This window comes from Linepithema humile, chromosome 7, assembly GCF_040581485.1.
Source record: "Linepithema humile isolate Giens D197 chromosome 7, Lhum_UNIL_v1.0, whole genome shotgun sequence".
Taxonomy (NCBI): domain Eukaryota; kingdom Metazoa; phylum Arthropoda; class Insecta; order Hymenoptera; family Formicidae; genus Linepithema; species Linepithema humile.
In genome coordinates this window covers 14,436,210-14,462,076 of record NC_090134.1, presented here as the reverse complement: position 1 = coordinate 14,462,076, position 25,867 = coordinate 14,436,210, and the positions used below count along the sequence as shown (strand labels likewise).

Here is a 25,867-nt window from a genome sequence, read left to right as displayed (position 1 = left end):
TAAGTTGAAAAATGCAAAATTGGAGGAATGGCATTTTGAAAAATTTATTTTTTTTTAGAAAAATTTTGCTAAAAACATAAATTATTTTAACAATATCGCTATAAAAGTACGTTCATATTATGAAAAAAATGTTAACGAATATGTACACTGCCGGCCAAAAGTTTGGATATACCATTGAAAAACCAGATATTATTGAAACAAAAACTTTTATTAATATAATTTTTGTTTAAATAATCAAATAATAATACAAAAACTATAGATAATTAAAAAAAAAAACAAATAAGTTGAATTTAAAGAATTTCTGAGACAAAACTTTTAAACTGCCTTTTCATAAAAAAAACCACCTTTCTTTTTGATGACTGCTTCCACAAGTCGAGGCATCCTTTTTATTAATTTATTTATTGTATCTCGTTCTATGAAAGACCAAGCATTTTGTAATTGTCGCCATAGCTCCCCAGCAGATGATGGACAGGAGATTCTAATTTTTCTGTCAAGCTCTTCCCATAGAAGTTCTATTGGGTTCAGATCGGGCGATTAAGGTGGCCAGACCATATTAACGATAACGCCATCAGCTTCTTTATTCTCTAAATACTTACGGCAGAGGCGGGAACTGTGCTTAAGATTATTGTCTTGTTGTAAAATGAAGCCACGGCCAATTAGTCTGACACCGGAAGGTATTGCATTTCGAATGAGAATATTTTTATAGTTCTCTTTCCTCATAATACCATCGATTTTTATAAAATCTCCAATGCCATAGCCACAAAAGCAACCCCATACCATTATAGAACCACCCCCATGTTTTACCGTGGGCACAATGCACTGCGGCGTCATTTTTTCAGAGGTGTTTCTTCTTACAAAAATTCGTCTACGAGATCCAAAGATTTCAAATTTGGATTCGTCAGTCCAAAGTACCTGTTTCCACTGCTCTATCGTCCAGTTTCGATGTTGGAGAGTCCATTCAAGTCGTTTCTTCTTATTTATTGGACGGAGCAAAGGTTTTTTCACTGCAACACATCCTTTTAAACCGGCAATTCTTAAACGTCTCTTCACAGTTGTAAGCGATACTGGATTTTTTCAAGTTTTATTGATGTCTGCGCGGATTTCCGGTGCTGTTAAGCGTCTATTTCTCTTGCTAATAACTACTATATGTTGATCTTCCTGTCGGGTGGTTACTTTTGGACGTCCTGTGCGAGAATGGCTACGAAAGGTGCCGGTGTCTTTGAATCTGGCAATAGTTGATTAAATACCTTTTAATGAGACTTTCATTTTTTTGGCGATGATTCGATAAGACATGCCTTCATTATATAAGGCAATAATAGCACCTCGTTTTTCCATAGGTATTTCTTTGTTTTTTCCCATTTTTTTAGATCAGTGCATAAACACTTTAAAAAACTTTGAACTCTTAGTTGCTAGTGATGTAGACACATTTCACCGTACAGAATACTGACAAAACCAATTTTAAATGCTCATTGTGACTTACGTAAAACGTAAATAAAACATTAAAACATTAACTGACCTTGAAGTAAGCATGTATATCTCTTATCGAGCACCGAACTTGCCTACCACTAGTTATACTTTAGCGATATTTTCGATAATTCTTTTCATAAAAATCAGACAAATTGATTTTTTTCATATAAATTAAGATTTAACTAACTAATAAAAAACAAAAAAGTTTATTAAAAAGCGGTGGAATCTTGCTAAATAAAAATGAACGGTGTACAGGCAAGTGTATCCAAACTTTTGGCCGGCAGTGTATACCCAAGGCCAAGTTAGTCGGTTGAATATTTATTGAATTACATTGCATGGCGAGTTCAAAAACGTGGTTCTGAGAAAAACACGTTTAAAGCTTTTAAATGCATAATACTTTTTGGAAAGTATTATTCATTTAAAGCATTTAACTTACAGCAGGCGACTGTATTAATTTTATATAATAAATTAAGACAGCTGCCTTAATTTTTCGAATTTCGTTCTGCGGCTTTGGGAGAATATTTTCGTTGTGTTATATCAGAGCTCGAAATTATTTAATCTTTTCGGCCGATTCTCGTGGTATACGCCTCCTTTCCTCTCCTTACCGTGCGCGTGGCAGTCGCTAGGGCCAGCGCCGCCGAGCGTTAGGAGCGACGCTATCCGATAAATGTTAGGTTCTTCTCCCTTGATTATTAAAAGTTAAAAAAATGTATTAAAAATATTTTTTTTATTTTTAAATTTATATGTGGTAATATTTCAATAGATTTCCACGTCACTCATGAGGTACTATTGCTTTTGAGGAAAAAAATATTTTTAATAAATTTTTTTAACATTAATTGGATAGCGCCGCTCCTAACGCTCGGCGGCACTGGCCCTAGCGACTACCGTGCGTGCGGTAAGAAGAGGAAAGGAGGCGTATACCACGAGAATCGGCCGAAAAGATGAAATAATTCCGAGCTCTGTGTTATATTATTGATTTATACAAAACAAAGAAAATCGATTTTTTCGACCAGGCTTCCCCTTAAAGACATTTAAAAGACGTCTAAAGGATGTCTAAAAAATGATGCATTAATGTATCATAAGTGTTACGAGCCGCTTCATTGAACACGTTTCAGTGATGATATGTAATTTAATATAATGTCGGATAATCGGTATTTCAAATTAACTTATACAAATTAATTGTCGATTAATTGACGCTGATTGATCGACAAAGCACTCATTACACGTTACGCAGGATATGCAATACGCTGCGCACATTCAGGCTTACGTATAAACGATGCTGTTAGTATTTAACCGTATTATCGCGCGTGCTACGTTCAACTAAATCGAACATGATCACATCAAAATGAAATCAGCAACACCAATTGATCGGCGAAATCGTTTCGTCGTCCGTATGCTGTCGTTACTGTCGTCGCTCAATCAGATTTCTCTCAATCAAATTCCGAGTCGTCGAACGTGACAGATGCGTGCATTGTCGAATTTCTACATCGTCATCGACGATGATGGACATCTACTGTGCAGTTGGGCCACAAATGCATTACTAAACTATCGTTAAACGTGTACTGGATTCATCGAATTATTATTATATGTATATGTCCACTCCGAAAATGATGTAGGATACAAAATGTGGCTTTGTGTTCTTTTTTGGCGTAAGATACATATTTGAGTTAAGAAAAGTAAAATATATGTGCATAGATAAAAGCGACATCGCGCAATGAGTATTGGTATATTTATATGTTTTACTTGCTGGAATTTTATGTCTTTTTGATAGTATTTCGACGAAACATGTGCAACTTGGCGCGTAATACATAATCATCAATGATTCCATTGTCTCTTAAGTTAGTTTCTAGTGAACTTAGATGCCTAGAAATTAGACTCGTGAAGCGGCCTTGTTATTATTGTGTTGGCAGAATCGTAGCGGGCGGCAATCCCCGGAGCCTCGCTCGTCGTGGCCGACTGTCCCGGCTTCTGCAGTTCAAGCATAACGGAGGGTATCTGTATCGTTTCCAGAACAAAAACGATAAGAGAACGGGAAAAGGAAAGGGAAAGAGAGCGAAAGGATGAGAGAAAGGCAGGAGAGAGAGAGAGAGAGAGAGTGTGTGTGTGAGAGGAGGGGGGAGGGGGGAGGAGGGGGGGGGGGCAGGATGAGAATAAAAAAGAATATAAAAGTAAAGTAAAAGTAAGAACGAGCGTGAGTACGTGCGTATGCAGCAATGTGTGTGCAGTGAGGGAAAATATCTTATAAAAGAGAGAAAAAAGATTAAGATAGTGAAAAGGTAAAAGTAAAAATAACTCTTAACATCAAAGAAAGACAATGTCTATATGAACAAATTAAAAAATAGAATTTTCTAATTACAAGAATTATTTACTCATGGAGAAAATAATGATCGGAAACAGTTGTGAATTCCACTGAATCAGTAAACTAAACGTTAGAGAGGAAACAAAGGCAAGTGGAAGCCATTTACCGCGGTTGAATTTTACGGAAAGGAGCAAAGCGAATAAAATTCGAGTGTAATAGCGAGTCTTATAGAAAGGAGAGGCAAAGTGTTTTCCATTTACAACATTATATTGCGACGAACAAGATATTTGTTTGAAAAATGATAGAAGCGTCGAGATAGCTCGTTATGAAGCACCGGTGAATTGCGCGATTTAATTCACTGGCAGAATGATATTAAAATGGCATCGCAAACTGTCTCTTGTCAAGACGTTATTTTTCAGTATAATGAATTATCCGCGCGGCTGCACGAATACGCTATTATTACACCGAGAATTTATATTGCATCGTGAAATCTACGTCATGCAATTAGATAGACAAACAATGTGCTTTTTCCTGAACCTGAACTGTATTTATAAGGACAAGTCTTTATGGAGCAGATGTAATAGGTGAAATTTTCTCTTAGAAATGAATAATTTCAAGCTTATCGAAGAACGCGAATATTACATGATAATATCTATTTAGGTCAGTGTTTATCTTCCAAACAGTACCGTGTTTTGACACTCAGATTTTGCTCCCTGCAGATGCGAACAGAAACAATAATTTGCAGGCAGCAGAAACATAGAAGTAATAACAAGTTCACATTGATTAATTTACACACACTATTATTGCGTCATTACGTACATATAAACATGGTTACCAAATGATGCAAATTCTATGTTGAATCATTTGTTTTATTTCAAGAGGATATTAGATGAGTGTTAAATCGATCGTTTTCAGATATTATTTTAACGAATACTTGTCCGAATAACTGTTATCATTGAATATTCTTTCTCCATTATTGTATAATTATTTATTTCTCGCCGTCTATTAATACCAAAATATTATTACAAATATATCCTGTACATATTTTTACAGTTAAGCTATATACACAAGTGCAAACTTCTTAAAGAAAAAACGCAAACGCGTTTCTTTCCACGATGTAATGTAAAAAAATATGAGAATATTTTTACGAGCATATCAACTAACTGACCTTCGTGAAATACCTCAAGTTGTGATGAAGAAAATAATTTGTGAAGAAAATAATTTGAAAAGGGGAGAAAACGACATCGACTGCGGGGGAGGTTTGTTTCGTAACGATATTGCGTTCAGCCGGGTTATCGACCGACCGTGCGAGAGGCGAGAGGTAATTTATGCGTCGCGTGTACACGAGACACGCGCGTACACAGTAGGACAATAAAGTGGGCAAATCGGAGGAATATTCATGATCCCCGGACGCGACTGACTCTTTGACGATAAAGCGGAAGCTCATGCGTAGTCTGTTCTCCGGCAATTACTTCAGGTATCGATAAATAGATATCGTAACGATGATCGGAAACGTCCATCATCCATGTTACGCGCAGTTTGATATACATATGTAAAGGCTACTTCACTTCACTTGAAATATGTACTTAGGATAAAATGTATCTAGTTGCGAGAATATACTTGCTGCATAAATGTTTAATAATACTATCCTGCATAGTTTGGTTGTTTGAGAAATAAGAGTGAGTTTTCCTAGATTTTTGGACATCTAGGAAAATTCTAATCTGGCTTTAAAAATTGCCTATTACATCAGATTTTTGAGAAAATTTTATCAAAAGATCTAAAAAAGCAATTTTGATCATATTTACAACGTTATATTAAACAAAATATTTTTGCTTTTTAATGTTTGACTGTCAGACTGTCTTAAAGTACTAACTTTTGCCTTTAAAATAGCCCTCAATTGTTTTTTTAAGCTGAGTTATAAATAATTTAAACTTTAGAGGATCACAAAAACGTTGTAACGTTTTTGTAAAAAAAAAAACATATTTTTCTAATTTAACATTAAACTTACAATTAGTATCTACAAAAAGTTTTAAGGTTACTGATTACGAATCTGAAGTTAGAATTGAAAATTGAAAATGACGGATCTAATATAGCTGATTAAAGTTTTGAAATATATGTAAATATTAATTACATATATGTGAAATTGATAGCCGCCATATTGGATTCACTATTTTCAATTTTTCAATTTTAACATCAGATTCGTAATCAGTGATCTCAAAATTTCTTTTCCACATCGGTAGGTATATGAATTATTAAAAAATAGCATTTAGTATAAAATTACAGTATATGTATGTATAAGAAACCGTAAAATGTATCTATTTAAAATGTGAGTATTCTACATTACTATTAGCGAAGAAGTATATTGTCACGGTGAAACGTAGTCGGAAACGTCTCTGTGTAATTTACCGCGGATTCAAAGTGATTGATGAGTTGCCGTCGAGACATTTTATCGAGTCTGAAAGCGAGGAAAGAAGAGAAGGACAAAGCTGATAATGTGATGCATTCGTTACAAAATCGTTTTTAAAAAATGACGCAAATTTTCTGATAATGAGCAGTCATAACACTGAAAAAAATGTTTTGCTGATGTAGGTAGATTTCTAGGTGTCACAACAAAAATGTATCGCTATTTTTTGTATGTGCTAAAATATTGTTTGTCACATCTAAAATTTATAACAGCAACATTCTAGCAATATCTTCTAGAAAATTTAGATCTCATTGCCAAAAAATAATAATTGCATTGAGTAAATGAGTTTTGATACTGTAGCTAGAACGAGCTATATTTCTTGTGAGAAATATAGCTGCCGATTATAACGGGTGCATTATACAAATTATGTTAGATGTGATGATCATACCCCCATAGCAAAACAAATCACAGTGATATCATAATGATATTTCTCTGTGACGCTTAAATATGTCATAATGAAATCATGGACATATGAATGTCTGCTCTATCACAGATATAATGTCGCTATAACATCATTGTGATATAAAAAATAAAATAAAAATATAAAATAAGAAATAGATATTTATCTACTTAATTTTTGAACAATCAGTCTATCTAAATTCCGTGTTTGGATTCAGATATTAAACTGATAGAAAGTTATTACATCTTTAATATTATTAGCTGCCTTTTGCAAGTTTAATATAATTCTCATGATTAAAACTTAAATACGAGATAGATAGCGCATAATGCGTCACATAGCGGCAAGCAAACGAACTAATGACTAAATACTGTTTTTGGATTGTTGTAATATTTCTCCAGCATTTGATGTCATATTATGATGATATCACCACGACTGTAACTAATGATATCACTGTAACTTTCTGATAATGTGACAATAACATCTCAATTTTTCTGTAACCTTGTGACTCTATTGTAAGTCTATTGTAATGTCACTGTGGCTTTTTTTTGCTATGGAGGTATATTCATTTGTCTCTCGCCGCTAGTCTTTTTGTGTACCACAGTCAAACTTTATAACAACTATTGGCTTTACACATAAATAGGCGCGGTAGAAAAACTTTCTTTCTAAATTTCACAAATAGTTTAGATATAAATTCTGTCTCTGTCATTTAGATTGATTAAGTGCCAAACATATTCGATATCACAGTATTTGCTAATCATTTATCTACTTTAGTTAATTTTTCGCACCAAAAAATTTTTGCTGTAGTTGCAAGATTATTTTTTTTAGTGAAGCTACGAACGAAAAAAATAGTGGGTTATTCAATGAAATTCATTGAAAAATTTAATAAAAAGTCGAAACTTTTCGCGTCTGTATATGTATACACTAACAATGAGAGAAAAACATGATTTTGGGTGCAGTAACTATCATCTTACTACAATTTATGGTGTTTTTCAGCGTCACCCACATATTTTGAAGTGTTCTAACTATACAAATTAATTCACTTAACTAATTCAACATTGCTACAATCATTATAATCATATTATTATTTATATAACCATATTGTATGATTGTTATAATTCAAAACAAAATTTGTATAGTAAAACGTATTATTTTACTATATATTTATAATTAAAATCATTATATAACTTACAGTAGAATTTTTATGTTGGTTTTATGATTGGCGTCACTATGCGTATAAGGTTATTATTGTTAACATTATAGTAACAGTTCTTATAAAAATGAGTATTCTGATTATAATTATTTTACTTTTTTGCAATTATAGTACCAAATATCACACATTTTTTTTTTTAGTTAGACGTATATATTGTAGTTTAATATAATACAACCCTCCTTTTTTGATGAAAATTCTAGATTTTTTTCAACACTGAGAAAAATGTTTTGTTTGATTTAACAAACCGTTTGTTTGATTTTCGACGAAACAGACAGATTCTGGTTGAATCTACCAGAATTTTTATTAATGCAAAAAGATTCTGGTAAATTCAACCAGAATCTGGTAGATTCAACAATCTGTTTGATTACGAGCTAATCGAACTAGATTCTGGTTGAATCTACTAGAATTCCTATTAATGCAACAAGATTTTGGTAGATCAGAATCAACCAAGATCTGGTCTACCAAATGTAGATTCAACCAGAATCTTGTCTTGTTTCGTTGAAAAGACGGTTTGTTGAATCAAACAGAACATTTTTCTCAGTGAATCAATTATTTATATGTAAAGGTAATCTTGTAATCTTATTTTTAAGAATAATTTATTTAAAAATATATTCTCAAGGATAAGTACCGCGCATGTAACGCGCGATTAATAATATTTTAGTAAACAAGTATTTTAGTAAATAAAAAAATAAAAAGACATAAACAATATAAAAATAAGTGAAACTTTTTGTCATGCTTATTCTAATTTATGTTTTTCTGCTTTATGATTAATCTTCTATTGATAGCGTTCGTAAAGAGATCTTTCGAATGAGAATTTGTTTGCTTTGTCGGAATAATCTGGTCGCGGACGACAAATCAACGCACACGGACCCATTACTCATTCTCGTGAATACGAGATATGGCTAGCTCGGTCTAAATATGCAGTCATATTGTAGTTAATTACTCTTTGTTTGCCAATCTGCTGGGATGGATGCCATATAACAATGGTTGTGTTTAGTAAAGACAGTGGACTGTTGAATGACAATAGTATATGATTATATAATTTTTCGCTTCACATTTCAACATTCTAGTTTTCAAGGACACATTTGTCTTGTTCAATTGCTTTCAATTACTATTACAAAATTTCTTAAATTTTTCTACTTTTGTTTTATACGTTGTCTTATGTAAAACTTTAGTATTCTAGACAGACCTGATTAAATTTTTTTTAAATTATTGAACTATAAATATACGTTCGCTGAATGCGACCGATAATACGATAGCAGCGATATCACGCGGAAGGACATATCGATGTCGAAAGGACATATCAATAGCATATATTTCCGACAGGTTGATCGAAACGAATACCGCGATTCATCACAAACGAGATATTTCCATGACAAGATATTTTTTACGCCAAATGTCGAGCAAAGGCGACTTACGTCAGACAAGTGTTTAGGATATAAATATCCACGCAACATTGGTGAATATTGTTAAGCCACTCGAGAGCTAACTATTTTTATTCTTGAAATGCGGAATACACAATGCAAACAGTATTTTTGATTTGATTTTATTTTAATCGCAGGAATGTAGCAGTTTGCATAATTATTGTTACAAAAGTGATTGCTAATCAGTGGCGTAACTACCGGGGGGGGGGGAGGGGGCAGAGGGGGCTGCGGCCCCAGGTCGTTGGGGCCCTTGAAACATATCAAAGTCAAGTTGACAATAACTTGTTTAATTTTATTTTTAATTACACTGTCCAATACCATTTGCCTTGACATTCTATAAGTCGTTTCCAGTAGATCTCTATCGAAAGATATAACTCACGCAAAAGTATTAAAAACGCCTATTTTAGCAACTTTGACTAATTGTGAGGTTTTCTCAAAAACTTGACGTAATACACTCAAAAAAATATTTCGCTGATGTAGTTAGATTTCTAGATATTGCAACAAGAATGTATCGCTATTTTTCGTATCTGTGAAAACATTGTTTGTCACATATAGAATTTATAGCAGTAATGTTCTAGCAATAGCTTCTGAAAAATTTAGGTACCATTGCTAAATGTTATTCATTGCATGATATAAATGAGTTTTAGCAGTACAACTAAATATTGCTCACTGCATAGTATAAATGAGTATTAATACTGTAGCTAAATATTACTTACTGTATAGTATAAATGAGTTTTGATAATACAGCTAGAACAATCTTTATGAGTAGCTATCGATTATAACTGCAGCATCGAGATAATGTGACAATATATTCTAGATGTCATAGCTAACTTTTTTTTAACTACAGCTAAATTAATTTTATAAACTTTTAGTGTACCTATACAATATTTTATAATTGAATTTATTAGAAAAAGATGTGTTAAGCAATGCATTTTAATAAATTTATTATAATGCATTGGTTAACACATCTTTTTCTAATAAATTCAATATACTAAATTCAGTACACTAAAAGTATATAAAATTAATTTAGCTGTAATTTAAAAAAAGTTAACTGTGACATCTAGAATATAATTATTTAATCAAATATATCACTTCTGTAGAATATAATAATCTAAACTATAGTTAATCTTTTTCTACTCATAAATAATGGGAAGTCTAATTACTATGGCTATAGGCTATCTTTCTAGTTTCATTATTTATATTGTAGGTACATATATTAAATATGTATTTTTATATATTGTAGTAATTTGGCTTCTCAAACAATTTGTGCGTAGAAAGAAATAAAGTCTGACTATTAATACTTTTTCTTCCTATATATATATCAGTAACAGGATCAGTCTCTGGACACAGGATAGATAACTAAAAAGAAAGATTTATAATTATATATGTATTGAAAAATACATATATTGAAAAATACATATATAAATACTAATAGGCACTAATAAAAATACTAATATCTTATGAAAAAGAATACATTTATTTTCAATGTGTTTTCAATCTTTTATATATGTTAATGTTTTATATCATATAATGTTAGTGTTTTATATAATGTTAATGTTTATACATATATATTTATATATATATATATATATATATATATATATATATGTGTATAAACATTATCAAATACATATTTTTATTGCTACAGTAAATGATGCAGTGTGACATATTGTTTTCCATCACTGCCTTTACAATATAACAAAGGTAAATAATGTAAAAGATCAGTAATTAAAATTGCTATTATTTTAGCAGTATTACAAACACTATAACAATGAAAATGTTCATTGTACATTGTACAAAAAAGGACATTGCATACGAAACAGATATTATTATTATTATTTACTAGAATTGAGGAAATAGTACCAAATTCAGGCCCATTTTCATCATCTATTCCTATTGCTATGCACATTCCCTTTTTATATAAAATTCCTTTAAAAATAACGAAAGTGTGTTGCTTAAAGTTATCAGAAAAACTTTTTGGAAGAAAAGGAACAGATAAATTAAAAGAATTTGATTTCTCTTCAGGCCCTACTTGTAATATATTATAAAGACCCTTTTGAGCTATAAATTGGTAAGCACATCGAAGCTGTTGTTTTACAGCTAAAGTATAAGCAATATGACAAAAATTTATAACTATTTGTTGATATATTATAAAGCAGGAAAAATTTTGACGGTTTTTTTATTAACATACTTGCTTAAAAAATAAATAATGGCATGTGAAAGACACTAATTTATTTTAACGATAGTGCAAAAAATTAATGCAATTGATATCTAATCTAATTATAATATTTAATCAAGTAAATAATTATATTCTTACTTTCAAACGCCGATGCATATTGCTCGAGATTCCATGTTTTTAATAAATCTCTAGTCGTCAATTCGATAAAAATGTTATCATCTGACATTATTACACACACAACCGTCACGGTCAAACTTCTTCCACAGTAAAACTTTCACAAACACCCAAATGAGACACAAACTCGAAGCACGATTCGCCTATGTGTTTAATATGCGCTGTCCCTTTGTCTGAACCGGTATCAACATGTACTACACGATGGGCGCTGGCACGAAATTTTACGCAGTACGTGTTGCATGCGCCACACGCGGCGTGATCGTGATACACTAAGAAAAATGTTTCGCTGATGTAGTTAGATTTCTAGATATCGCAGCTAATATCTATTTTAAAAGAGCTAGACAAATTGGGCGCGTCATATAAACTGTTAGATGTGCAGATCATAAATTCATTTGTTTGCACTGTTGATTTTTTCTGTTTATTTCAATCAAACTTTCTAACACGTGATTGATATATGATCTAACACGTGATTGATCTTATATAGATAGGTGCTTTAGAGAAACTTTTTTTTTATAGTTCACAAACAATACAGATATATATTCTGTTTCTGTCATCTAAACTGATTAAGTAATTACATATGCAATATCACAACAGTTGCTAATCATTTATCTGTTTTAGTTAATTTTTTACACCTAGAAAATTTTAGCTATTATTGCAAGATCATTTTTTTGAGTGTACGCCATTTTTACGGTCAGATTCGTCAGCGCTAAAAAAATCTATCAGAAATGACTTGATTAAACTTAAGACAAAAGAAAATCTTATTTTATCGATTAATGCTATTACTTGAAATATAATCTAATTATTTGACAGTTAAATTAAAAATTAAAAAAATTCCGTATTTCCGAATTTGTATTGCAGTTGCACTTTACGTTCCGCTCTGTTTCTGATACTCTGTTATTGTAGTAAGCCAAGATTTTAAAACGTTCTGTTTATAAAACTGTGATAACAACATTTGAAGATTAAATTTAGAATTTAAATATAATTTTTTCAAACTTTTAACAAATGGTGGTAAGATAAATTTACAAATTTATTTACAAATTTATGTTACAAGTTGATTGGTCTGATCAACGCTCGCGCTCCGCTGTGTTGTGCGCTGACAACCGCACTGCCCACTATATCGGAGAAGAGAAGTTCCGAAATTTGTAGACGAATTAAATTTTGACGGAAGATTATCGGATGCAAGAAAATATTTTCAGACGCAGATTTTTTATAGAAAAATGGATATAATGATTTCGCAATTGAAAACACGTTTTCAAAGTTTAAATAAAATTGCAAATTTCTTTTCACCTATTATTCCTCAAAATATTTGCATTTTAACTGAAGAACAGCTTGAACAGTGCTTTAAAGCTAGCTCAAATGTATGCAGATAATTTGTCAGTAAATCTTGCAAACCAAATTATATAGTTAAAAACTATATTCGGAAATAAACTCGGTGAACTTAAATCAATACATGATCTAGCAAAATTTTTAATAGTAGAGAATCATTTACTAACTGCAAATTTTTCCGATCTCTGTACAGACTGTATATTGTTTCTCACCCTTCCTGTAACAGTTGTTCACGCAGAGCGAGCATCATTCCAAATTAAAAATGATTAAAAATTATCTAAGAAGCACAATGTCTCAACATCGCTTGTCAAATCTAAGTATTATATCCATCGAAAAACGCAAGGCGAAGAATCTTCATACAGACGAAATAATTCAGTCGTTCGCTAACGCAAAGTCGAGAAGAAAGCTGTAAAGCACAATCATATCATTTTTCTTTCTCTAAACTTAAAACTATTCATTAACGTTTTTGTATTTTGTTTTCTGCATTGTTTATTATTTAAAAGAAATATAGTGTATAGGTACATAATTGGTTTTTTACTTTATGATATTTAAACCGCCTAAGCCTAACCTAATTACTAAGGAAAATGTATTATAACTACTGTTTTCAATGACAGGGCCTTCAAAAGATCATGCCCTCGCGTCCAAAGGAGGATGTTAAATATAAATCGATTTTGGCCCATGAACCCATAGTTTTGGAACCAAAACTACAAATGATTTCTTATAGATTTTATACCGTAGAATCACGTGGTAAAGTTTGTTTTCCTCCAGACACCGGGGAAAGTACGGAAAAATTGAAAAAAGACCATGAAAAATGGAATTTTCCGAGCTGGTTGAAGCTTGGAACATTCCTGCAGCAATTTAAAAAAAATGATTTGTCGCTCTTGTCCTTTCGCAGGGAGGAAGTTCTGAGGCCCTCACATGACAAAAAGACCGATCCGATACATGCGTCGGAAAACACCCTTATACCCGAAAAACCACCCCCAAAATTACTTAAACGATTCTCGTCAAGCTAAGGGTGTCTTCCGACGCATGTATCGGATCGGTCTTTTTTGTATGTCATGTGAGGGCCTCAGAACTTCCTCCCTGCAAAAGGACAAGAGCGACAAATCATTTTTTTAAAATCGCTGCAGGAATGTTCCAAGCTTCAACCAGCTCGAAAAATTCCATTTTTCATGGTCTTTTTTCAATTTTTCCGTACTTTCCCCGGTGTCTGGAGGAAAACAAACTTTACCACGTGATTCTACGGTATGAAATCTATAAGAAATCATTTGTAGTTTTGGTTCCACATCATGGGCCAAAATCGACCTATATTTAACATCCTCCTTTGAAGTTACGCCAGTGTTGCTAATAGTTTAAAATAATAAGAAGCTACTAGAGCCAGAGCTGGATTACAGTGCTCAATATTATAATTAACTTATTAATTAACAGTGCTCAATATTATAATTCAATTATTAATTAATGTACAAAAAGTTTTGGCACATTTGTTTCGGCCGTTATCAGTGTACAAATCGCAAAGAATTACATAATAAACTTAACGCTTATAATGCGATATCTACATGGTTAAGTGCAACACAGATAAAAAAATGTCATTTTTAAACAAACTTTATACATTTAGAACTATGGTGAAACTGGGATTGTCATCATAATTGTTGATCAATTTTGAATTCTACAATTTTTATTATTTTCTGTCCCTAACAGGGATTTACTCAAAAATTTGTTGGATGTGAGATTTTGCTATTTTGTTCTATAAATTTGGTAGTGTACTTCAGTTTAAGCTTCAATTTCAGACCTTTTTAAAGTTACTAGCCAATCTGGTTCATGTGTTACGAATTTACAAATATGGCAAAAAGTGCATTTTTTTGTGGACTTAAACGTCTATTTTCTCAGAAACTTGACGTGATAGACAGTTTTTAAAGTCAGATTCATATTCAATGCACTTGATTTACTAAAGCAGAGCTCGGAATTATTTCATCTTTTCGGCCGATTCTCGTAGTATACGCTTCCTTTCCTCTCCTTACCGCGCGCGCGGCAGCCGCTAGGGTCAGCACCGCCAAGCGTTAGGAGTGGCGCATCCGATTAAAGTTAAAAAAATTTATTAAAAATATTTTTTTCCTTAATAGCAATAATACCTCATGGGTAGCGTGCAAATCTATTGAAATATTTCCACATAATATTCCACATAATATTCCACATAAATTTAAAAATAAAAAAAATATTTTTAATAAATTTTTTTAACTTTTAATGATCAAGGGAGAAGAACGCAACATTTATCGGATAGTGCCGCTCCTAACGCTCGGCGGCGCTGACCCTAGCGGCTGCGGCACGCGCGGTAAGGAGAGGAAGGAGGGCCTATATGAAGTTAGCCCCCCATTTTTCGATTTTGAATATTTTTTTAGTTGTTCCAGGTTGTTCTACGTTTGTTCTATATTGTTCCAAAGTTATGAACAAAAAAATCGAAAAACATGACGGGAAAAGCAAAAAAACGATTTATTTTTGTGGCCACCCATTTTTTTTTAAATTCAAATTTTTTTGCTGTTCTGGATTGTTCTAATTGTTCTAAACATTGTTCTAAAATATTAATCCCCCTAAAAAAGAATTTAAAAAGATATAGCAAAAAATAGCATTAAGCGTCCAAATAGTATTTTTACATTTATCGCTATTATTATATTATGTTTTGACACCAAATTACATATTTAAGCTAAAAACGAATAGAACAACCCAGAACAACTCTCAGTTTCACCAGAACAAACATATAAAAGGCACTTTACTCTTGAAGGTAGAGAATTATTTTGTCTTTTTCGACCGATAATGTTATACCAGCGACACTAAAACCTGGAACAATGAGAAATAGACACAGAACAATCCGGAACAACTCTCAGTTTTGTCAGAACAAACGTTTAAAGAGCACTTTACTCTTGAAGGTAGAGAATTATTTTGTCTTTTTCGACCGATAATGTTACACCAGCGACACTAAAACCTGGAACAATGAGAAATAGACACAGAACAATCCGGAACAACTCTCAGTTTTGTCAAAACAAACGTATAAAGAGCACTTTACTCTTATATTTAAAAAAATAAAAAAATTCAAAAAAAACACTAATCGACACTAATCGCTGATGTAACATTATCGGTCGAAAAAGACAAAATAATTCTCTACCTTCAAGAGTAAAGTGCTCTTTAAACGTTTGTTCTGACAAAACTGAGAGTTGTTCCGGATTGTTCTGTGTCTATTTCTCATTGTTCCAGGTTTTAGTGTCGCTGGTGTAACATTATCGGTCGAAAAAGACAAAATAATTCTCTACCTTCAAGAGTAAAGTGCTCTTTAAACGTTTGTTCTGACAAAACTGAGAGTTGTTCCGGATTGTTCTGTGTCTATTTCTCATTGTTCCAGGTTTTAGTGTCGCTGGTGTAACATTATCGGTCGAAAAAGACAAAATAATTCTCTACCTTCAAGAGTAAAGTGCTCTTTAAACGTTTGTTCTGACAAAACTGAGAGTTGTTCCGGATTGTTCTGTGTCTATTTCTCATTGTTCCAGGTTTTAGTGTCGCTGGTGTAACATTATCGGTCGAAAAAGACAAAATAATTCTCTACCTTCAAGAGTAAAGTGCCTTTTATATGTTTGTTCTGGTGAAACTGAGAGTTGTTCTGGGTTGTTCTATTCGTTTTTAGCTTAAATATGTAATTTGGTGTCAAAACATAATATAATAATAGCGATAAATGTAAAAATACTATTTGGACGCTTAATGCTATTTTTTGCTATATCTTTTTAAATTCTTTTTTAGGGGGATTAATATTTTAGAACAATGTTTAGAACAATTAGAACAATCCAGAACAGCAAAAAAATTTGAATTTAAAAAAAAATGGGTGGCCACAAAAATAAATCGTTTTTTTGCTTTTCCCGTCATGTTTTTCGATTTTTTTGTTCATAACTTTGGAACAATATAGAACAAACGTAGAACAACCTGGAACAACTAAAAAAATATTCAAAATCGAAAAATGGGGGGCTAACTTCATATAGGCGAAAGGAGGTGTATACCACGAGAATCGGTCGAAAAGATGAAATAATTCCGAGCTCTGTATTAAAGAACGACTTTTTATGACAAAAATACAAAAAATTGGTTAAAATTTGTAACATTGTTATCGATTCTATTTATATGATATTGTGCTCATAAATTGCTAAATATCTTATTTTTCAAAAAGATGATTTATTTTTACATAATTACTAACTAAGTTTATGCTAAATTACGTAATTTAGATTAAATTATTACATCATATAATTGTATGATAGTCAGGCAATATACACTACTCAAAACAATTAGGAGATTACTTGTTTTTCGTCAAAAATAAGGCTAATTTCAAATAGCTGTAACTTTGCAATAAATAATTGTATCGAGTATCGAAAAGATTATAATTATAACAAATAAAAACATTTTCTTTTAATTAAAAAAATTTGTCATTATTATAAAACGGTTTTGTGAGAAACAGAGGAAATACCACCGGTTTTGTTAATTACATTAACAAAAAAAATAATGATAATTATAATGGGAAAAAAGTCAATTTACAAGTAGAGATTTAGAGCTTTAAAATGCTTTTTTATACTTGATACAATTATTTATTGCAAAGTTGTAGCTATTTAAAATTTCCCTCCTTTTTTCTGAGATAAGAAAACAAATAAATTTTCGAAAACCAATTCCTTAGCTATACTCTTTTTGAAAAACATTTTATAAAAGTAAGAAATATTAATTTGCTTTTATAGTATAATTTGTTATATCTTTTGTATTTTTTTAAAAGTAGAATTATATTTGTAATTATTTATATTTAACTTTAGAAGTAATATAGAGTTGATTCCATATTGCGCAATTATGTTTATTTGTTCATTGCATACGAACTTTTATTACTTTATTCATCTGTTAATTTATTATTCTAAATTATAATGTATTTTTTTATATATTTTTGTCAAAAATATCTAAAACATTTTTTTATAAAGGAATTAATTTTAGTTACCGTAATTTAGGGATATTTTGCATGTTACGAGATTACTTTGTATGTCTGATAAAATGTTGCCAACGTCTTAGGGACATAAGTCTGTATTAATCTTGAAGGTTTGTTAGCATAGATAGAGTACACTTCTGTCTATCTCAGAGAGGACTGTAGCTATTTATTCTTTGCAAGATATTGTCTGTTTGGTTATTTGAGTGAAAGCATTGTGGAAGGCAGTTCAAAGTTATACCCAGAAAATCATCTGCTATCAGCGACCCATTGTATTATCGGATAGTAAGTTAATATGTCTTACATTCTGTATGTATTCTTTTAAGTGTGGACGGCTTGCGTTTTTTAATACATCAAAAGATAGAAAAATATAAGTGATATTTTGTGAAGAGGCCGTTTTTAAGTTTTGTCTGGAGTTATTTTACACCTTGTGTAATCGCGACGTGTTAGATTTTCTTTACACTTTGATTTTTACTTTCTCTAATTTTATTATAAAATTTATGCTTCTAATTTTAATATTTACATGTAATTTGTATAGATATATAGGCTCGTGTTAAATAAATTATATTGGGAATCAAGAATTGAGAGTCGAAGCCGGGTGTTAGTTGCTTGTTAATCTTCTTTATTGTTACATATGCAAATACATTTCGGTCAATTTTTTGATCATCTTCAGTACAAGTGGCAATTGTCCAATTATTAAAAATTACATGAGACTAAAACTAAAATTTAACGCAAATACAATCAATTTTTTTAATTTAACCGGACTAGAATAAATTATCTAGAACAAAGCTCAGGATTATTTCATCTTTTCGGCCGATTCTCGTGGTATACGCCTCTTTTCCTCTCCTTACCGCGCGCGCGACAGCCGCTAGGGCCAGCGCCGCCGAGCGTTAGGAGCGGCGTTATCCGATAAATGTTAGGTTCTTCTTCCTTGATCATTAAAAGTTAAAAAAATTTATTAAAAATATTTTTTTTATTTTTAAATTTATTATGTGGAAATATTTCCATAGATTTCCACGTCACCCATAAGGTACTATTGCTATTAAGGAAAAAAATATTTTTAATAAATTTTTTTAACATTAATCGGATAGCGCCGCTCCTAACGCTCGGCAGCGCTGGCCCAAGCGGCTGCCGCGCGCGCGGTAAGGAGAGGAAAGGAGGCGTATACCACGAGAATCGGCCGAAAAGATGAAATAATTCCGAGCCTTGATCTAGAACATACCTTTGAGATTGTGAAACGAAAGGAGATCAGTGTTGCTATTTTGAAACCGTTATATAATAACAAACGAGAAATATAATGGAATGGCATTAAGAGCCGTCGCAGGATGTTAGTGCTAAATGTTTAATTTTTCTTAAAGAAATTAGTAAATTAGTCTACATGAGACAGTTAGATTGTACACCGATCTCAGATCGAGATACCTAAAATGTACGAAATTTTAAGTACATTGTTCTCATATATCGAGAAACTTAATGTACGTATAGGAATTATTGGAAAGAAAGGAAGAGAGAAAAAATATCAGGGCGCGAGTGGCTAAGCCGGGAATTGAACCCGGGTCTTCCGCTTGCCGGGCGAATGTTCTTATACGTTATATAATAGTTATATAATAGTTTTGTTTCTTACTGTGCAACACTTCGGATGTTAGTCTCCTGTAGTAAGATTTCTCATCGTCAAGTATCTCAACCCCATTCTAATTGAATTGATAGTTTAATTCCAAGCGATGATTAGAAATCACTGCGGGAGAAGAACTCTTTTTGATATCATTTTTGTGTTCCTGGACTCTTGTACCTAATTGTCTTTTTGTCTGCCTAATATAAGTAGCTTCACAATCGCTACAAAAGATCTTGTAAATCACACAGTTGTGAGATATTCTATCTAATTTGTTTTTAAGAGTTTTAATGAAGTTCTTTGCACAAGAAAAAATTAATTTAAAACCATGTTTTTTGGTTATCGAAGATAATTTTTCTGAGACAGATCTCTCACATAAGATATGATAAAAAACTTTTCCCTCTTAAAACTCCCTCCCATGACTGTCACTACCACTTTTAAGGCTCATCTACAATGTGCTTTTTGCGTCTTGTTTTGTGCCTTCTGCTTTTTGTTGTGTGTTTCTTGTACTTTCGTCATATGGAACTGTGAAACATTGTCATGTACAATTTGTTTCTTCTGAATTTCCGAAGAAAAATGTTATTTTACATTGATTAATCATAGATCAATATTCAACAGCACTCTTATTGACTAATGATGTTTAAGGTAATATTTTAAGATAATTTTAATGTATAAACTATGAATATCGATTAAATAAAATAAATAAATATCCGATACCATTGTTGTCATACGATGTTTCTTTGTTTTCTGTCGCTCGAGATAAAAGTTGACGAACTTCGTAAGAAACAAGAAACACGTGACAAGAAACATGATTATCGGTAAAACAGTGCTCAAAGAGGCAAAAAGATAAGACAAAAAGCAAAAAACAGGAAGCAAAGAGCACATTGTAGATAAGCCTTTATAGATAAGAGATAACATAAGAGAAAGACTAAAATACAAATTCTACAAGAGACTAACATTCGAAATGTTACACATTAAGAAACAAAACTACGGTCTCAATAAACAGAGCGACACTGATCTCCTTCCTGATTCTTGTTTGTCAGTACTCAATCTATATCTAATGTTATAATTCTCAATTTTAAAACAGCACATATGTCTTTTCCTATCCATCTCCTCTCCTCGGTATTTCCTTCTCACTTCTCTTTTCTCCTGGTCCCATCATTATTGTTATCAAAAGATCTACACAATTGTCCACAGAACGTCTTACAATAGACACATGACACATTCACATCTGATTCTGGTTTTCACAATCTCAGAGGTATGTTCTAGATAATTTATCCTAATCCGGTTAAATTAAATAAAATTAAAAAGATTGATTGTATTTGTGTTAAATTTTAGTTTTGACCTCATAATTTTTAATAATTGGACAATTATCACTTGTAAAGATGATCAGAAAATTGACCAAAACGTATTTGCATATGTAACAATAAAGAAGATTAACAAGCAACTAACACCCGGCTTCGGCTCTCGATTTTATTTATCGTGTTCTCCATCTAGATTAATGTCTTTGTTGATATAGCTGGTACTTTTCCTGAACTGTAATGGTGCATAGCAACTTGTATGGATGTAATTTTTTCATCAAGATAAATTAATCACTCTGAGTGATGGGAATGCAAAGGGTAGTGCAAAGTGTCCCTATCCTATAGGCAACTTTGCACCAATTTTTAGACATTTCTGAAGCATACGAATTGAGAAGAGTAGAACCTGATTTATACGATGATCGATTTAACGATTGATGTAAAAGCGAAGACATTCGCGAAGTGTAACCGAAAACGACCAATTTTTTGTTATTCCGTCGTAATTGTTAAAACTGTGAAACAAGTGCTTGTGATGGTTTAAAACAGCGCTCGGAATTAGTTGCACATTTCGGGCCGATTCTGGAGACGACGCCTCCTGTCTCCCCACTACCGCCCGGCCGCTGGCGGCCGAGCCGCCGATAGTTCTGGTTCAGGAGCGTTTTATATTAGAAATAGGCTGGATTGTTTAGGCATCTTTCAGGAAATTGTAACATTTTTTTCACTACATAAATAATGTTTATTTTCATTAATACATAATATATATATTTAATTATTAATAAAAATAAACATTATTTATGTAGCAAAGAAAATATTACTATTTTTTGAGAGGTGCCTCAACAACCGAGCCTATTTCTTATATAAAACGCTCCTGCGCCAGAGCTATCGGCGGCTCGACTGCCGGCGGCCGGGCGGTAGTGGGGGAACAGGAGGCGTCGTCTCTTGAATTGGCCCGAAATGTGCAACTAATTCCGAGCGTTGGTTTAAAACCATAGATACTATAATCTTCCCAAAAAAACTTCATAATAAAACTTGGTTTTTAATTGATCGTACGAAAATGATGAATACTGTGTTGTATAACAAATCGTTCACATTAGGAACTTGTTATTTTATATTGTCGATTTGTGGCTCTCAATGTTTCGTGAACAGTAAGATTTCCATGATAAGGAAGATCATTAAAACTTTATAATAGTCTATCAGATTTATACTTAGATTAATGTAAAAATTATTTTTATTAATTATATTAACAATTATTGTAAAATGTTTATGTTATTATAATTATACAGGGTGTTTCGGTAAAGGTGGGCAATCTCTTGTGGACATGTAGAACAGATAAAAATAACCCCATAAGTTCCTATAAAATTTTTTTCTACAATGCATCTTTACTGAAATATTTGTTTTCAAAGTTAAAATTTGAGAAGCGTTTTTCTTAAATAACTTTTATACTACTTTGTAGACTTTAATAATGTGTAATAATTATTTTTATATTAAGTAAAGATTTTTAAAATACCATGATAGATTTCTTGATACCACGTCAGAGAGTCAGGATCGGATCACCTTTAAGCCTTCTAACCTTCAAAATTTTGAATTTGATACATTTTTTAATTTTTTAATTTTTTTTTAGATTCTTTACATGTTTTTCTAAAAAAAGGTACTCTTGTTTGATTTCGTAAAAGCTAACGGTTTTCGAGGAAAATACATCTAAACAATACAAAGTACTTTTATTTAGATAATAGAACAATGATTTGAAATGATACAAAATTGCATTATTGTATTAATACGATAACTTATTGGAACTTATAACTTATAACTTATTAAAACAAAACAGATTTAGCTGAAATTACAAAAAAAATAAAAAAATACAAGAATGCGTCAGAGTGGGGGAAAGTGATATCGAGAATTTTTTGTAATTTGAGCTAAATCTGTTTTGTTTTAATAAGTTATAAGTTATAAGTTCTAATAAGTTATTGTATTAATACAATAATGCAATTTTGTATTATTTCAAATCATTGTTTTATAACACAAAAACTTTTATAATATAAAGTTTATATGTATAATTTCTAACGGTTTCTATATAAAACTTTTATAGAAATAGTTTTAAAGAACTACATTATAGATAATCTTAAAATTATTTATTTCTCTTCTAAAATTTAGTTGTCTTTAAGTTATGGTAGTTGAAAATTTGCTTTGACCTTCAAAGTGTATCAATGTGGAAAGAGGTTAATGGCAAGTACTTGTAACGTCTAAATTTTTGGTCTTTTTCATAAAAGCCTTTAACAGATTGCTGAAAAAAATGGTCGAGCTTTATTAGTTTTGTGAGAGGCCTAGACGTATAGGCAATAAAACATGCTGTGTTTAGGATAGCAGAGACTTGGTTAAAATGTTATCCCTGCAGTCAGTAGTAGAAAAAAAGTCTAACAAAGTCTTGCATTACGTCTTGCATTAATCGTCTCTCTTGCGGTCACGACAGTGTATTCTCGAGGCTAATTTGAATATACCTACGCGAATGTTCCATTTCTTCTGGATGGACTTTAGCGATATTTGTAATTGTTTGAAATTTTATTCATTTTTTGCATCAATAATCGTAATCGCATACAATAAAAAATTGAAATTGATAAGTATAACTCTCTCTGATATCAATAAAATTGATAAATATAATATACTCGTTGCACGCGTATTATACGGCGCGCAATCATAACTTTATCAGTTTGTGTCAGTTGTGCACATTTTCGTAGTCTTTTTTTAATTGTATTAAACTGTAGATGATTTTGAGAAAAATCCGAAGACTAAAATAAACGTTATTTGTAGGATTTTACAAACTTTGTTTTTATACTTTTATCGACATTTCCATTATGGCATTGGGTATTTGTTTGTCCCCAGAGGACAAGATAGCATTCTCGAGTTCCGTTGACCTATATCATCCGTCAGAGTCGCAATCAGCTATGGTTACGCTCGACATAAAAATTATATTTTCTCTCTTTGATACAATTTTATAATATTTTCTTTATGAAGAAAAAAGAAAGAAATAGCTAAATAACAAGAACAATAATAATAAACAAAGTTTTTCTGTTATTGCAAGATTAGAGCATTTATAGGGAACTATCCTCTCTTTTATTTTGTTAAAAATAATCCTTAATAACATCTTTGTTATTAAGAATTTGCATAATAGAGTTCGATAAATCAATGTTGAATGTAGAACTATAATAGAAAATTGCACAGGCAAATATATTTCCATATCGATGTAATTGGTTTCTTCTCGAGACCTAAGAGGAATTTGCGACTTCGAATTTACTTGTTATTAATAACTGGGAAACAAACAGGCACTGTACGCGACATTATTAAATCATTATTGCGTTTAATAGAGGTTAGTCTAATTAATGCTTACTCGGTACTTTGCGGGGCAGATGGTAAGAGGGAAATGCCTAAGTTTACACACGAAAGAGTTCAGTAAATACCAATTTTTCAAATTAAAATACTGTATTTTAAAATATTGTTTATATGTATATAACTATTTAAAGTAAAGGTATATAATTTTATTTTACACTTATATGACAAAACGTATTATTATTTTGATAAACAAAACCACGGAAAAAATAGTTTAAAATAATAAAAATTTTTAATAGAAAACGCAGCAACTGTGCACAAATTGTTAAGTTATCTGCTCTGTGTAGTTTTATCTAAAATTTAAATCTTTAAATCTTATCGTAGTTTTATATAAAAATACGTTTGTGAATATATTTTTCATAATACTTTTAAAACAATGTAATAAAGTAATGTTTTATTTTTTTCAATTTAAATAAAATATTTATTTTATATTTTAAACATTTTTTTATTCGAATTTTACTTTTATATCAATTTTTTTATTAATTATGATATTTTTAGACACGGCGCTTATAAGTGCCTGTATATAAAATAAAAACTTGATATTAATTTTCTTAAAAACAACTGTCAATTTTACTATAATGCAAATATAATAATGCAAATATACTTGGTAAGTGTTAAAAATCGTTTTCATTTACTCACCTCTTGATTATGATTTGATCGTCTAAAATTGAACGCAAAATAGGGCAGCGAGATAGGTTTTAATTAATGTTGTATTACATCACACGTGTACGTATCCATTAGTATTCATCGACTTGTGAATAATTCGAAATACATAAATTAGATAAAGCACATCAGTGGTGCCGCAAAAAATGATAAGGTAACACTAATAGAATAATTTGTAATAAAGCATGTATGAAAAATCAAAATTGATTTTAATAATAACAAATTAATAATACTAACAGAATGACAAATAATAACAATAATGATAAAAATTGAAAGATGCATAAGGCCCAATCCACACTATCGATCCGCTCACGCTTCGCTCTCAGTCCGATCAAATATTCTTCCATTGTTTATAATGTATGTATCCATACTATGGGTAACATTTAAGTTTTCGTCCGGTCTCGCTCCGCTCTCGCTCCAGCAACAATCCTTCAAAAGAATACAAAGAAAACAGAAACTGATCGGACTGAGAGCGGAGCGTGAATGGACTGATAGTGTGGATCGGGCTTAAATGTTCATTTGTCGAAAAGATGCTATTGCCATTTAAGTATTTGAACATAAAAGTTTTCGAAAAAAAAAATGAAAAAAAAAAAATTAATTACGTGAAATATAATTGATGTTAATGTGCTATAAATATCATTAATTCGAATCAATTCCGTCTGTTAATCCTTTCCGGACAGGCATTTTCTATAGAAGACACCTTTTATTTTTGAACTACTCACCTAATTTTTAAAAAATTTGGTCTATAGGGGTATTTGTTGATGTTAATCAAAGGACCAAGCACTCTTAGCAGGGAAGCGGACTTCCTGTCGAATCAAACTTTTAGCGATGAATCGAGATAGAGCGAAACCCGAGTTTGACGGTTCATTTTCGAAATTGGAATAACCGTTCCCTTATTACCCCCACCGAATATGGTATGAGCTTTGCCTAGAGCTTTCCAACGATACTATACTTGGAGGGGGAGGGGGGGGGGGAGATAATAAGGG

The 25,867-nt window shown here is 31.6% G+C and overlaps 1 protein-coding gene across 5 annotated transcripts in view; it reads left to right on the top strand.

Moving 5' to 3' along the window:
- The window catches only part of Cngl (Cyclic nucleotide-gated ion channel-like), a 262,907-nt gene that overhangs the window by 165,301 nt on the left and 71,739 nt on the right, over window positions 1-25,867 (top strand). For 4 of the 5 annotated variants that reach the window (XM_067359193.1, XM_067359198.1, XM_067359196.1 and 1 more), the window contains one exon: window positions 3,378-3,458. The exons of the other annotated variant lie outside the window; for it this stretch is intronic. In XM_067359193.1, coding sequence (XP_067215294.1) covers window positions 3,378-3,458 — 81 coding nt within the window. The remainder of the gene's footprint in view (window positions 1-3,377; window positions 3,459-25,867) is intronic. 5 annotated transcript variants of the gene reach the window in all.